The sequence below is a fragment of the Cyprinus carpio genome, chromosome B1 (assembly GCF_018340385.1).
Source record: "Cyprinus carpio isolate SPL01 chromosome B1, ASM1834038v1, whole genome shotgun sequence".
Lineage (NCBI taxonomy): Eukaryota > Metazoa > Chordata > Actinopteri > Cypriniformes > Cyprinidae > Cyprinus > Cyprinus carpio.
In genome coordinates this window covers 37,314,182-37,330,715 of record NC_056597.1, presented here as the reverse complement: position 1 = coordinate 37,330,715, position 16,534 = coordinate 37,314,182, and the positions used below count along the sequence as shown (strand labels likewise).

Here is a 16,534-nt window from a genome sequence, read left to right as displayed (position 1 = left end):
TCTTAAGTAAACTAGATTTTTACAGTTTCTGTGAGTGATAACAGCACAACTTTCCTCCTCAGGCTGTACAGTTTCTGGTATGCTTCATGTCCATGCCGAGAGAAGACATTTAATTGGTGTTAGATGTTTTTGTAGATTCCTAATATGTGCAATCCCAGCTAACAAAAATATATTCTAAGAACATTTTACTAATATTCCCATCAGTTATGATAAAATTATTTGTGAATGTTCAAAACATACATTTTTACTTGGTTTTATTCTTGGTTATGCAAATATTACAGGAACATTCTATTTCATCATTTAGCAAACATAATGGGAATGTTACTTTTGAATGTTCTCGGAACTTTCAGAAACTAGTAACATTTCAAGAAAAAACTAAAACATTTTAAAAACCATGAATCATGTATAAATGTGTTTTTTTGTGCTAATGTTTTAAAATTATGACATAAAAAGTTATTTTATAGCTAAATAATGGAGATACTAAGTCATATTTATAAGATAAAAGACAACATTGACATAAAAAGTCATATTTATGCATACTAATTTGTAAGAGATTATAGCTGCAACTGACATAAAAGTCAGTTATGACACAGAAAACCTTTCATGTTATAATGACTTCTTAGTATGTCATAATTTTGATATTTTACCTAATAATTATGACTATGTCATAATGTTGACTTTTTTGTCATAATAATGATTTACCAAAGCAGAAAGGGAAAAATAAATAAATAAATAAATGTAAAGAGTTCCTGTTTCCACAGAGACCCACACTGTTTTCACTGAATGTAATCAGCTTAAAGGTCTAAGTATGGTGTCCTTGGTAATTAGCATCAATGCAATCACTGATTATCTCATTAACAAGATTGTAAAGTAGCAGCAGATTAAATAATTAAAGCTTAAATGCTTTCAAAACCCTTTTCACAGACGTAGAATCAGAAGAGTACATGTTAACATCCGTGAATGAGACATGCATGAAACAGCACATTCTGCCTATATTATGCCGAGTCCTTCAGAATCATGAAACTGCATTATCCTGATTGGTCAGTTTAACATGTGTGTATGAATAATTCATTTCTGATGAGCTCGGTTGTAAGCGCAGAATAGACTGTGCAGTGAGAAATGGAGGAGTGCGAGAGATAAAAAACGAGGCATGGTGAGTGGGTGGATGGATGAAGGTTGTGCTGTGCTTAGTACGGATCCCTCTGTTCTCTGTTTGATGGAGTCATATAAAAGTTCTATCTATCTATCCATTCTGCATTTTGAAAACCTGGTTATTTAAATAAAATCAAATAGATGCAAATAGTTAATAAAGAACTATGCCATGACTTTCTGAGTGTAGAAATCTCACCTTTTTCTAACTCATGTCATTTATGTTTGACTGACAAATATGCATTATATGAAGTTTATTAGTTTAGTTACACAGTATAATCCAAATGTATGGAAATCTTATATGCAATTCAAATATGGAAATCTCAGAGTTGACTCCGAAATCCTGTTTATTAACTTACTGCTTTTTGCTTATTATGAAGTCTAGGGACACACATGTTTGGACACAGACTTTCCCCTCTTTAAACACAGGGTTTGGACTTTTCAATGTTCCTTCCCCTTAGAGCCTCCAAGTGGATGTTTATTCTGATCCACAGGAAGGTCTGAACTTCATACAGACTTTCTCATCAAAGTCAATACTATGACTGCTGGCCTGTGTGTGTGTGTGTGTGTGTGTGTGTGTGTGTTCTGTGTGTGTGCTCGCCTCACTCCAAAACCTCTCATTCTGTGGCCTGTGTGTGTGTTTTTTCCGCCGCCTCTCGACTTCAAAGCCATTTCATTCATACTTCAAAGCCATCATTCATATTTCTGTTACTGCCAGGTTCAGAAACATATACTACCTTACTGGTTTTAAAACATATAGAACGTATGCTGTGCATCATATGCAAAATTAATGCATGCATGGAATAGAAAACCTGCTGCTTTTAAAAAATTGTGCATTAATTAATGCACACTTGATCTGTAATTTTTATAATATAAGCTTTGATTTTTAATGTAATTTGATTGGCCTGACCAAGATATTCTTAGGCAGAAAATGCAAAACAACTGGCAGTTTTTTGATGCAAGTTATTTTTCTTATCATACGCATCATTCACAAAATAAAGCCTTATTATAAACCCCTGAGATAAGAAATCAAATTTCACAGGGATGTAGACAGAAAAGATTCAACACAACACTACCGTCTTTCACACACATTTCTTTTTATATCATGGTGGGCACTTTCAATTGGCTTATATTAATATAACTCTCAAACAAACCTACTTTTTATTAAGATGTTTTTTATGCTTGTTATAATTTTCCCCAGAGTAGATAAAATATAATATGTTATGTCATGATGGGCATTTTCCTTTCCTTTTTTCCTTTCTCTTGTTCTTTTGTAGTAAGCTAATAATACTTTATATGAAACCCAGCCCTTACACACACATTTCTGCATTTTACATGTTCAGTAATTTGGTCTTTTTTTATTTAGTCTTCCAGCTCACCTCCGTATAAAATAAGGAAACACAAGGAGGCATATTCATAAACACTCACTCAGAAGAACAATATAACACAGAGACACAGACGACAGACATACTGACCGAGGGCCACAAAAAGCTCTGGAGGATGTTGCAGATTCACACAAACATGTAAAAAAAACGTGTGACAATAAGCTTATATGCACTTTATTAGGCAAGAAACATCATCAATGATGATAATTATTTTACAGTAACTCCATACAATAAACACAATTTAAATGTATTTATTTTAATTACAATGTTCTTAGAAGCTCAATAAATCTTTTTGCAGTGTCCCAAAAGGGAAACTGGAGATAAAATAAGAAAAAGAGAATATATTTTGAGGAACATTTGGATTCAGACAACATGGACCCCACTTCTTTTGTGTTTCACAGAATAAGGAAATTGTACAGGTTTGGAGCAACATGAGGGTGCTGGCAGAAGTGTTCCATTGAACTATCCCTTTTAGTAAACTACGAAGATATACAAAACAAATAAAGTTTCTTTAACACAAGATTTAGGAGTTGTGGTAAATATAGAAATAAACAGAGAGCATATGTATAATTACAATCTTATGTCATAATACAGCTCAAAACACCAGTGTATCAGCCCTTACACCAGGCCTTCAAACAATAGAGAAAATAGAGAAACCAGATGGTTTGGAAGGATTTTTAGTTCTTTTGATTTTGTTTGTTCATGTTAGGCTTCATTTATGTTCCTATTTGTTATATTTCATTGTTACCATTTTAATATTTTTATAATCTTGATGCAATATGTTTTGAGAGCTCTAGTCTGTTAATAGACAAGGGAAACTTCTCTGTTTTACTTGATAAGTTCACTTGATTTCACTGGAGAAGTTTCTAAATGTATGCTGTATACATGGCTTGGATGCACAGACTATTCGATTAGTCAACTACTTAAACCGCTAGTCTGCGCTCGACTAGTCAAGAGTGAATTAAACATGAACACACTGTAAAACTGCGGTCATAAACAATCACACTCACAGTAAGCATAATGTTTTTCATCAGCAGAGATCAAGACTGGATTCTGTTCACGTCAATGAGATATCAGCAATGACAGCGATTAGGCCGACTGTGACAACAGACATTGCAGATATGTAGTCTGTTTAAATTCAAACCACACGTGTACGTGAGTATACATTTCACTACTTCATATGATCGCTTGAAGCCCATAGTCTCTAACACATTAGGTATAATGCACGGCTAGCTGTGCATTAAACAATTTAATGCACGATGTGGAGGCCAAGTACCACCCTCCGCGAAGTGCATTGAAATCATTTCATGCATCTCTCTCTTCCTCTATCAATAATTAATTCAAATAAGTGCTATAACTCATTCAAATGTGATCTTACCACACTATTTCATCTCTGTGTCTGATTGCCTGAAGCAGGCAGAACACTAGCACTAATGAGTCATAACTGACGAAAATATAATTTGTATCCTTCCAGTCAAATATTGCGCTGCAAACATCATTAAAAGCTATAACTTGTCATTTCTGTCAACTGACCATGGTATAAGCGTGATAATGCATGGCTAGCTATGATGAGTGAGAGATGACAGTTATGTACACGTTACCTGCATCTGCGCATCCCTCTACAAACAATAAATCTGTTTAGTTACTTCAAAAACAGAGATTTTACACCTCGTTTCTGAGGAATATAATGTAGCAATCTAGTATCTATTGTATTAATAAAAGTCATAGGAAAGGGTTGACAACAAACCTCTATCTTTCTCTCTCTCTTATTTTTTCTCTTATTTTATGCATAATGAAAAAAAAATACTGTATGTCAGGCAATTTGCATTTATGACTATATGGGAAGCCCTAATAGTTGAAGATACTGTGCTAGTGATGCAACCTCTACTGTGTACAGGAAATATCTTTAAAGATTTTCTAGAAATATTGACTCAAACATTTCCATATGGTTTCACCCCATATGTAATAACACTTGACACAATCCCACTGCCCAGAGACCTCCAAACCCAGAACAAATTCAGCACAGTTCAGCGAGCATGTCATAAACATGTGATCGTGAGAACCAATGGCTGTTTGACACACGTGCTTTTTGCATGTCATGAATCTGTCCTTGGTTCTGATAATGCTCTGGACTAATAGAGGCATTGAATTACGCTCATTTGTATTGTAGAAACACGGACAAACAGTTTGTCCTGCTGCTGTAAACAGCATATGAATCACAACAATGATAGTCACTCTTCATTCCTAAAAATGAATCATGACATGTTAGTACTGTCTCACGACCTCGCTGTTGGAATAGATGTCACAGATTAACCTCTTGGCTTAAAGGAGCACAAATTTTAGCACATGCATGCTCTTGGATTGTAAAGGATTGGATTCCCCAATGATCTTCATGTGTGTAACGGAGCCACAACATAATCATGACACACACACAAATATAGTATGACTGTAAAGAGGCATGTATGTAGAGATTGTGGGAGGCATCAAGGTTACAGAATAATATAAATCAGTACAATTCCTCAAGTCCGAATCCATCTGAAGAAAACAAATAGATGTCACAGATTAACCTCTTTTCATAAACTAACAAAAATTATATAAGATTATAAATATAATATTAAGGAATAGATGTCACAGATTAACCTCTTGGCTTAAAGGAGCACAAATTTTAGATGCTTAGAAAGATTAGATTAGATTGTATTTTTATTAGTTATTTTTCTGTTTTAAAAACAGCACAGAGGATGACATCATACCCTGTTCATCGCACCAAACACTGCTAATGTGCTGGAATTGAAGTCAGAAGAAAATGAAAGTCATATCATTCCACGACAGGGTAAACACATCCTCGCCTTTGTTGCCATCTCAACGACCATCAAAATCATCTTTTCACTCTGCTGAAAATTTCATCACTGTTTCTCATTCCGTATCATTCCAGAAGCTTCCGTCAGAACTGAACGGTATCCTCCATCTCTGCCAAGAAAGAGGGAGATCATGCCCTTCTGTCCATCATATCTGAGGCACCTGCTGGCTGACACTCAAAAGCCATCCTCCTCTTTTTCATTATTTTCCTTTCCAATTCTACACCCCTTTTACTGTATTTGGGATCTATCTAAACATGTTTAGGGTTCAGGTGTCCATCCATTTGGATTACACCATTTTAGCATAAAATAATAAACATCATTGGATGTATATTTGTCAATAATACATAAATGAATATCTGCAGTGGGCATAAATATTTATTCTAAATTCAGCATAAATCTGTGAATACAATTAAATTTATTCAGTTGAAAACATCAGATAATATCAGATTCAGATAAAATATCAACATGGTTAATATATGGCTGTATGAGATCATTTAACTGAGTTTTTTACTACAATTATAGAAATCTTACCTGACTGACATTGCATCACATTAAGCTTTTTCTTAGTTAGGTTAAAGACAGAAAGTTAACTTTTTGCTACTGATTGTTGAGAAAACAAACTAACAAAGAACATTGCATGGCCCTTGAAGTGTCTGTATCCTATATATAAATTGTACCGAATCCGTGCTTTTTCATCAATAAATGTAGAGCGTTTTAGATTTTCACTCAAGGTCAATGCCAGTGAATCAGTGTGGATGACAATGCAGCGTGTCTATAGACATACAGGGATGCATTGTGGATGTGCACAGAACAGAAACAAAAAATTCAGGCCTGTATTTTGACATCTATTCAGCTATTCCCAGGCAGAGTTGCATAAAACATGAAGAATGGCCAGTGTTTGAGAAATAACATTTATTTTTCTAGTCTGTTTCACTTCATTTAGTACAAGCGTCCACGCCTCAGTGTTTATAAGGGACTCTCATGGACTGAATGCATTAAGCCCTGTTGTTGTTTTACAACTAGTAGAGACATATTTTAACTCTCAGAAGAGATCTTGATGAATTCTGTCTGACTGGAATGTACACGAGTGTCAGTCTCTATTATAATCAGTCCTTACCTTTTTTGGGTCTACAGACAGACTCATGCAGCGCAAGCAGACCATAAGTGACACACGGCTGAAGGAGGGTTAGATCAGCCTGTGTTTCAGCTTTCCTGTGCTCCAGAGAAATGGTAATATTTAGTTTTGAATCTAATTGAGTTTTATGTGGTGGTTTACAAGATGTCGGAAAACAGTGCCCTCTCTCACACACATGTGCTGTTTAGTATCCTTATTGGGATTTCCTATTCATATCTAAATGGATTTCGGTTATCATCGATGACCCAAATCCTAAAATATACCTCAAATTAATTATTTACTATTATTTATTATTTAATCAATCTTGAGTCTTTGTTTCTTGTGTGTGATGCTGCCACTAAAAATGTTCAGTCAGGGTTTGCTGTTCGCCTGGGAACATTTCAAATCTTGAATCCCCACAGTCTCAGGATTGGTTTTGTGGCATGGAAGGCCATTATTAAAAACTTTTAAAAGATGTTTATTGCATGACCTGAAGTAAAAAATTAAATCAAAGCATGCATTTAAAAAGGAATCATGCATTAGAAAGAAAGAAAGCTGAAGTACTTGAAGATAAGTAATCCATGCAACTTTTTAGCAACTGTATTCATTCAGTCAAAGCATGACTCTAGCTGCTACATCAAAGTGATTGTAGGAACGCTTACTATTTGGACAGGAACTTCAGTGACGCACAGCCCTGTAAGAACAAACCCCAGCAGATTTCAACATCATTAAAAAATACATGGGAATAAGCAGTAATTATAAATCTTCTATGATTTAAAAATGAACTGCCATTCAAAAGATTGAGGTTGGTATTTTTTTTTTTTTTTTTTTTTTTTTTTTTTTTTTTTTTAATGAAGTCTCTTCTGCTTACTTATTTCAAAAATACAGTAAAATTATAAAATATTATTATAATATAAATTAACTGTTTTCTATGTGAATTTATTCTAAAATGTAATTTATTCTTGTGATCAAAGCTGAATTTTCAGCATCATTACTCCAGTGTCACATGATCTTCAGAAATCATTCTAATATGCTGATTTACTGCTCAAGACACATGTATTATTATTATCAATGTTGAAAACAGCTGTGCCTCTTCATATTGTTTTTTCAGGATTCTTGATGGATATAAAGTAAAAAAAAATTATTTGAAATATGATTTTTCTCATCCTCTTCTCTCCTCTTCAACTCACTTTCCTTCATCTTCAAAACCTCATTTTCTCTTTTGTCTTTCACTCCCTCCCACCACCATTTCTGCTCATTTGCTCTTTCTCTCCCTCTTCCTATAAAGCAGTCAATCAGTTTGGTTTTTATCCCTCTTTTCTCTATATTCTCTCATTAACATGGAAATGAGTTTGATTGTAGTATGCTAAACACCAACTGACTTGTAACCTTATTGAATTACATTTCAATAAGAGAGAAAGAGAGAGTCAACACAGGTAAGAAATCAGAGATATTCCTTTTTTAACAATTGTTCTCCCTGTACAGCTGTTCTTGATCATTATGTGCTTGTCATGAAATCGTTTTCTTCTTTGTTATTTTTGCACCTTGACATGCAAATCAAAGTAGGATTAGTTCCACTTCCTCTGTCATAAAACAACCACAATTAAGCAGTTTCTTTTGAATGTGAATTTCCGGTAGGTGACTCACATTAATAGAAACATCATAAATCGACAAATCAGGAATTTGTGTACAAATTTGAAAATAATTACAAATTGAAAACAGAATAATTAAAAATCCACTTATTCATCTGTTGTGCTTGTGCCAGTGGTATGAATTTGAATGCAGTTTTTTGACACCCGTTCACAATAAGAACAATAACATTATAGATTTAAATATCGCTCTAAATTTAAAAGACCACAACTATCCACTTTATTCCTAACCACGATGGGCAAGACTTCTGGTTCATTAGCCGCTATAGGGAAATAACGAGAAGAACAATGTGCAGTATAAAACTGTTAGCACTACAAACCAGTGTGTTCATAATTAAGATAATACACTAAAATAATATGGTAAGAAACACCAGTTTGCAATATCAAGCAGCAAGCCATTCTGTAGCTGCAGGTAAAAATACCTGGAAGCAAATGAGACCAGAAGCAAGACCCATAAAATTTACAAATGGCCGTGCCCATTTTTACGTAAAGTATAATGTGGATAACTATATAAGATACAGAGTAACGTTACAGCTGGAATGATTTTTTTCCAGCTCATGAATGACAACACACCAACAGACAATCCACTCGACTGGAAAAAGTGCGAGCATTTAAAGCTGTAGACAAAACATTACAGCAGCGCGCTTATAATAAACAGAAGGTTATCATCCATTGGTGTGGACGCTATTTAACTTTTAACTACTTTTTCCGTTAATGTGTCTGGCTTCTGGTATCTTCTGCTTGCAGCTATTTTTAGCTGTACAAAACAGCTCATTTTGCAGCTTGATGTTGCAAACTGGTATGTCTTAACATATTATTTTAATGTCTTAATTATGAATACACTGGTTTGTAGCGCAAACAGTTTTACCATTTACTGCATTTTGTTATTCTTCTCATTATTTCTTCAGTGGTTAATGTTCCGGATGTCTCGCACATTCACAGAAAACGGCTTACTTCCACGTTGAAAAATAAGCTGGACGGACAATAATAATAATAAGTATTTAAATGGCACTGCATTGAATTACAGCTCAAATAAAAATCCCAGATTTACATTGAAGGAGGGACCTGAGCCATATCTAGAGACCAGAGGATAACAGAGAGCGTAAATAACCACCTCGAAACCAACGTGAACACCCTAGAAAAACACTTAGGACTGAATTGCCAGCTTTTGTGTGAACAAACACCTTCAGAATCGCTTCATGTTTCAAAAGAAGAACAAAGTTTTGTAAAAATTCAGGGGGGGAAACGTTAAAACATTAAAATGCAATTCATACACCTCATTTATGCTGGGCGTGTTTTTCAGATCTAATAATCATTTTGAGGAATAACGTCAAACATGACATTAAAAGATGAATGTTCTAGTTTGAATCTGAGCCAAACTCTTTCATCACACCAGCAGCATATTGTAGATTATACAGAGGCTGTGCATATAAAGAGAGCCTGTATGTGTGTTTTATGGTGGAACAGACAAAATCAGAAATAACTTATTAACTACAAGTTCAGCTGAAGAAGAGGGATATATTTTAGAGTTCTTCACTGGAGTTTTGGAAGTGCAGACTAGAAATCAATGCAAACAGCTCATAAAGCACAGTAATACAAGATAAACAGAAGCTGTTCTTGAGATTGTTGCCAGTGATAAACACACAACAGGATGATTTGCAGCGTGTGTTTGCTTTCGTCTGTGAATGCAGCCAAGATGATGAGGAAGAAATATGGAGAAAAACAACACATGAAACATTAGAGAAACGCTATTAAAAAAGGTTGTATAAGTTATATATGTATAGTGTGGTACATTAATAAACACACCGCTAGATAGATAGATAGATAGATAGATAGATAGATAGATAGATAGATAGATAGATAGATAGATAGATAGATAGATAGATAGATAGATAGATACCACAGTATTGACAAAATCTGATCCTTACAAGGATCTCAAAGAGCCAGTGGAAAAAGTTTGAATGTGTTTCTTCATAAACTGTCGTGTGGCACATAGAGGCCTGTGGATTGTTCATACAGTAAGGCTGTTTTTTAACTGTACAAGGGAAGAACAGAGAGAAATGATGAGAAGAAAGAGGAATAGAGTCTAAGAGATGTAATTGAATAGGTGAGTAATCCTCCTGGTCAAGTGTTCTTTTGTGCTTCTCTGTGTGTGGGATTAACATTGCTCTCTGTCAACCTGACTGAACCGCAATTACAACAACCTTTACACACACACACACACACACACACACACACACACACACACACACACACACACACACACACACACACACACACACACACACACACACAGGCTTCACCAAACACAAAAAAACAAACCCTGAACATGCAGAGCTTTAAAAAGCTCACTAAAGAGTAAAGCTAAATATGGATTTCTTTAAATACACTCAAATGCTGTCATTTTTTAAATGACTAAGAGGACTATACAAGTACCAACTGTCGATGGTATTATACATGTAATTAAATCAATATTTATCACAAAAACAACTTATGGCAATAACATTAAAATCAAACAGAAAAATCTACATTAAATACAATTAATTAAACTATAAAGCACTTATTTTTTATAAGTAAACTGAAAACAGTGACAAACAGCAGCACTGAAATACTGTTCTGTAAAAATAATACATAAAATGCCATACAGTCACTTCTTTGCTCTGAAATTATTTATTTAAAGGGACTGTCAAATGAACCAATTCACTTAAATGAACTGGCCTCCTTAATGTTTCTTTCGAGAGGAAAAAAAAAATAGAGCAATTGCTTTGATCAAGAGTATTTGGCCGTAAAGTCGTGTGTGCAATGCAAAGTGAAGCTAGTGTTTAGTCACACTACACTGCAACTCATTAAAAACTAGCTTGTTACTGGAAAAGTTACACCTTTTTGAAAATAGCTGAGCTGCTGATAAAAAAATTTAGTAAAATGTGTAGCGCTGCAGTTTTAGATACTCTCACCTCAATGTTTTATTTACTTCTAAAACCTAAACTTTTAATTTCTTTTGCTGTCTTGCAAGAACTGATTTTTCTTTCTGATCTAATCTAGTTCACTTTGTCCACTGCAGGAATCAAGCTTTCTGTTCTTCAAAAGGCCACTCTGAACAGATTTGATTAATGACCTAATGCTAAAATCAGGTTTTAATGAAAGATATGTGGAGACAGCAGCAGCCTTCACTCTGAAAACAGATTCAGAAAACAGCAGTTTAATCCATCATCTTAATGGCCCGTCCTGCTCATCTTATGAAAACATTTCAGATGCAAGTGTTGACACCTGCCTCCTATAACACTGAATAGATCAGAGTTTCAAACCTGTGTCCAAATTATCTCTCTGGTCAGCTAAAAACCCCAGCTGAGGTCTGGTTCACTCAAGCATGCAGGTGACAAACAATGGTTGTGAAATCTGACATTTTATTATAACGCTTGCATGCATCAAACCTGCGTCTGCTGAGCGCCCATAGTTCAGCTTAAAGTCAAGATGTGTGGAACCACACTCTTAAAAATGATGCTTCTAAAAAGAGGTTTCACAGTGATACCATATAGAAGAACCATTTTTGGTTTCCTAAAGAACATTTCCATGAACAGTTCTTAAAAAAAATCCATTATTTTCTTAGTGTTAAAAACATTTTAACAGTCTACACTCTTAAAAATAAAGGTCCTTTAGATTATTAAAATCTTCACACTAAGAAAAACATGGTTCTTCTATAAACTGCTGAAAGGTTCTTTGGGGAACCAAAAATGGTTCTTCTATGGCATTGCTGGGAAAACTCCTTTTTGGAACTTTTATTATTAAGAGTGTAAAGAACCACTATAAACTTTTGTGGAAAGGTTCCATAGATGTTACAAGTTCTTCATGGAACTCTTCATCATGGAAGAGTTTTGCCATCCGACTTGGTCCAACAAGAACAGTTTGGTTATTCAGCAACGTTTATTCCCGTTCTAAGCTCTTCTGAAACCTAAAGGGCCTTTTTTTATTCTCTAAAATGTTCTCAAAAACTTACTAGAAAAAAATTTGATTGTATGATTCTGTCTGTTTGCTGATGTTATAATCATCTACAAAATTTCAAAGCGAAATACAAATTCAAAACAAAATATCCACCAACATAAAACAAATGAATTCTATGGGACGCACCTGATCCTTAATTCAGCGAGCAAATGGCTCAAAAACATTCCAGAGCAACGGATGCAGATAACATCTTCATAAAAGCCTCTTTAACGCTCTACTGTTGTCATAAGGAGGGATTTTGTGAATGTTTGAGGCAATAAAACCAAAAGTATAACACTTCAGTTCTGTGGTTTGCATCAAACGCTAAAGGAAAATATCCAACCATCACTTATAAACTTATGCATTTTGAGTCAGAAGTGTATGTGTGTGTGTGTGTGTGTGTGTGTATTGTGTGATACTATACTGGTTTGATTATTGACACTTTGCATTAGTGGTTCTCGTCTCTGTATTTGAATAACCCACATACTCACTAAAAGGGGCTCTTATCAGGTGACAACTAGAGTTTAAAATGTGGAGTATTCAAACACCCTTTAGGTACACTGTACACTGAAGGAAAGGTAAACAACAGCGAAAGAATGAAGCTTTTGTCACAGAAGTTGACCTGCCTGTCCTAAATATTAGTCTTGGTGTGACCAGCGTACAGTGCTGATATGGTTACAGGTCACAGTATGTATATAAGAACGACCAGCAAACCAGTGTCAAATCTCCAGCAAGCATCTTCCCAACAGAACCTCTGGTAAGGATAAAGCTGTTGTGCTTTTCATATCTGAATGTTAGATATTTAATAAAAAACATTATTTATTTTACTCTGACAGACACTTGGTGTCCTCAAGTAGCACTTAATGACATTTTCGTTTGTTTTGAGTAGTGGTGGTTTATAACATGTACTTTATGTAGCTTTTCTAAACACTTTTTGAATCTTAGATTTGGAGCACTAATGTGTCAGTTGGAGCTCGTTTTAAAGTGCTTTTCTCCACAAAGTGACTTTATTTAATTTGAGGCTGAGACAGAGGAAAGCGTCACCCCGTGTGTGTCTCTGACAAGGACTGATAGCGAAGCAGTTGTCAGGCTTTTTTCTCTCTTTATAAATGTGTCTCACGTCTGCTGGGCTGTTATCAGCACATAAACATCTGCCCACTTATACTACTTAAGCTCAGCGTGGCTCTCCTTTTATCTCCTTTCAAATACACACCCAGGACAACTGTGGCCATTTCTGGACCTGATTTGGCTGAGAACAAAAATGAGAGTAGAAATAAACAGAACATCTTGACGCATTTGCTTGTCTTTGTTCATTTTTCAAGGTTTGGGACATTTTTTCTTTTCTTTTTTTTTTTTTTTAAATCCATTTTTCATGCTATTTTATCATTTACCATAGGACATAGTTTTGCAGAATCTGATATTGTGATAAAAAAATGTCAGGACTTGAATTTATCAAACAGGAAGTGTTGGTCTCATGAAAATGCATATCAATAGAATTATTATTATTATTTTTTTTTTTTTTTTTTTTGCATTCCATTTATATGCCGAAACTGACTTTGCTGTGCATGCGATATGCACGTGTTTGACGTGCATATAATTCTACGTGCATATGATACACACTTTGTTGGCATGCATAGTATAGGCATCTACCCCACACCCCTAACCCTTCCTATTATGCGTATGATATGCATGACAAAGTCAATTTGGCATATAAATAGTACGCCAAATAGAAACAGAAAATCACGCCATTGAGACCTGTTGAAGTTATCGTCATTTTAATGCTTTAAATGCTTGAGCACACCATTAAAACTGAAAAGTTATAAAAACTGCTTTAGTATAGTTATGGTCCTTTCTGGGAATTGGTCTTTATGTTATAAAATTAAGCTAGTTTGTTACAATATTTTTTTGTTGTTGTTGTTAAATAGGCTAATAGCTCTTTGGCATTAGCATACATAGCCTGTGTGGGCTGTCGGTGGAAATGAACATCGAAAAGGGCCTTGTTAAAGAGGATATTGATTTAACAACGTACACGCTCTGTGGATTTCTTTATTTTCTGTATGCTATCATTTGATCCACAGCATTCTCTCCGTGAAGATGTTGGCAGCGTTGGTTCTGGTTTTGCTGGTGTTCAGTGTGACTGAGGGACGGATCCTGAGTAAATGTGAGCTGAAGGAGCAGCTGGAAGCATCTCAGATTCAGGTGATTAGATCCATTGGAGACAAAATGACCAAGGACAAACACATTGCTAGACGTGAGTAACTTTTTCTGCTCTAAAAATCACCAAAATCACGATACAATCTCATGGAAATTGGAAACAATTTCACTTTTTGGGGAACTGGTGTCTAAATCATATGAATTCCAACAATCTCATTTGTAGCTACATTTTTGTAACCCCCACTAATAGTTAGGTTTAGGGATGGACCTTCATGGTTTCCTTTAAGAAAATAAATAAAATAATTTTTTCTCACATTTCAAGTTTCATGTTTTCCTGTGAAATCGGGATGAAAATGACTAAAGTAGTTATAACATCTTTGTGTGAGGAAACCTCCCAGATTTAAGTCATTATTCACAAAAAATTCTACCCTCTGCTGTAGCACTCAAATTCCATTCATATTTTACATCACCAAACATCCTATTCTTTTAGTTGTTTGTAATGTGGAAAACACTTCCGGCTTCAACACCAGCCTCGTCACCAGCATCCAGATCAACCAAGCTGAGGTTAGACCTGCATTCCAAATTCCCCCCAAACCAAAGGAGGAAAAACCACCAGCAAAGGAAGAAGATGATGAGAAACTGGAAGAGGAACACATAATCCCTGTTAAACCACAAAGTCCTCCCAAAGGAAGACGTGCAAGATCTGTCCCCGAGGGCAAGATCGTTGAGATACTAGAAGCAAAGGAGCCTCTCTGGACATGGCGCCGTGGTCTCTTCCCAGACAAGATCCCTGCAGACTCGTCTGGAAGCGGTCCAGAGGCGATATCCGAGGAGGACAGCTCCGGAGACAGCTCGGAGGAAGAGGGGCGTGATGATGTCATCGCCTGGAACCTGTTGGGAATCTTCCAGCTGAGCGACCGTGTGGCCTGTGATCCCGGATCGAGCGCATCGCTGAACCTTTGTGGTCTTGAGTGCAGCGGTGAGTGGAGGACAAATACTCCATGATATATTCAAGCTATTTTTTATGTCATCATGTCTTTATTTTATCTTGAAAGCTCTCGTTGATGATGACATCTCTGATGACATCGCTTGCTTGAAGATTTTAGCGGGAAGCAGCAACAAGTTGTAAGTTCACTCATGCATTCGCAAGGGTTCGAATGCACATAAGATCACTTGTAAATTTATCTCAAATATCTTGTTTCCAGCAGTGGCTTGAGTCCCAAGAAAAGGTTCCTCTCTCAGAGCACAGTGATTGTTCCTGTGATTGATCTCCAGCTCTGAGCTCCATAGTAAATGTGCATTTATGTGCTTCAGGTTGGCAATGCTGCCGGTGAAGGAGTGTCGCTCTGTCCTTCCTTCCAAGTACTTCGCTGAGTGCTCCTAGAACATCCAGGCGGATGAAGCTTCTCCATCTGAAGGCTGAAACATCTTCACCACTCAACGGTGGAGCTGTTTTTCAATCACAGGAGACTAAACACTTACATTTTCGCACACTTAAAAACCCCATGATCTCAAAATTGGACCCTTTGTTAATGTATATCAGCTTTGACATCATTTATATGCTAATGTACTCTAAACACTAAGAAAATGAACTTTTGTGCATTTGAAATCTTCATCTTGCTGAAGTAAGAATGTTTTTGTACAATAAAATGCTTTATAGAATAAAAATATACCTTTCAAAGAATACATAAAAGTCTTGCTTATAGCAAGAAATAGCTTTTAGTAAATCATGATTCATGCCTGTGACAGACTCAAAGCAAAGAAACAAGAAGTTCTTTGGTCTTTAAGTTTTTATCTTCTCAAGGTTAGATGAGTTTAATCTTGAGGCACGATTGCAATCTCAGTGCAATCTTGCCAATATATGATTTATTCTAGATACTTTTTTTTCCATATCTAGCTCTTTGAGCTAAATCAAATCAGTTTTTGTTCACCTTGCAGATGTCTCTTTGTACCCACCTGCACTAATATTCAGAAGTTTGTAGGTTAAGATGTTTTTTTTTTCTTTTTTTAGCAAAAAAGGATTAAAGGATCACGTGACACTGAAGACTGGAGTAATGATGCTGAAGGATGAGGATTTTTGTTTTCTTAATTATAATAATATTTCACAATATTCATGTTTTGATCAAATAAATGCTGGTGTGGTGAGCAGAAGAGATTTCTTTCAAAAAACATTTAAACATCTTAACAAGCCCACTCGTCTGAATGGAACATTATTGTAATACTTCTAATACCATAATAGTGCTGTTG

The 16,534-nt window shown here is 35.5% G+C and overlaps 1 protein-coding gene across 1 annotated transcript; it reads left to right on the top strand.

Annotated features, from left to right (window-relative positions):
• Window positions 1-12,754: 12,754 nt before the first annotated feature.
• Window positions 12,755-16,326, top strand: wu:fj19g03. The gene is made up of 5 exons (XM_019095697.2): window positions 12,755-12,890; window positions 14,212-14,384; window positions 14,778-15,266; window positions 15,343-15,412; window positions 15,602-16,326. Exons 1-5 carry the CDS (start codon window positions 12,805-12,807, stop codon window positions 15,669-15,671), a joined length of 888 nt encoding a protein of 295 aa, XP_018951242.1. The 5' UTR covers window positions 12,755-12,804; the 3' UTR covers window positions 15,672-16,326.
• The last annotated feature ends 208 nt before the right edge of the window (window positions 16,327-16,534 follow it).

Excerpts from the sequence above, each read along its gene's own strand:
- wu:fj19g03 (XM_019095697.2), top strand. The coding sequence starts at position 12,805 with ATGGTTACAGGTCACAGTATGTATATAAGAACGACCAGCAAACCAGTG. Across the intron at positions 14,385-14,777 it reads GGACAAACACATTGCTAGAC|TTGTTTGTAATGTGGAAAAC; the intron begins GTGAGTAACTTT and ends CTATTCTTTTAG. Across the intron at positions 15,413-15,601 it reads GCGGGAAGCAGCAACAAGTT|GTTGGCAATGCTGCCGGTGA; the intron begins GTAAGTTCACTC and ends TATGTGCTTCAG.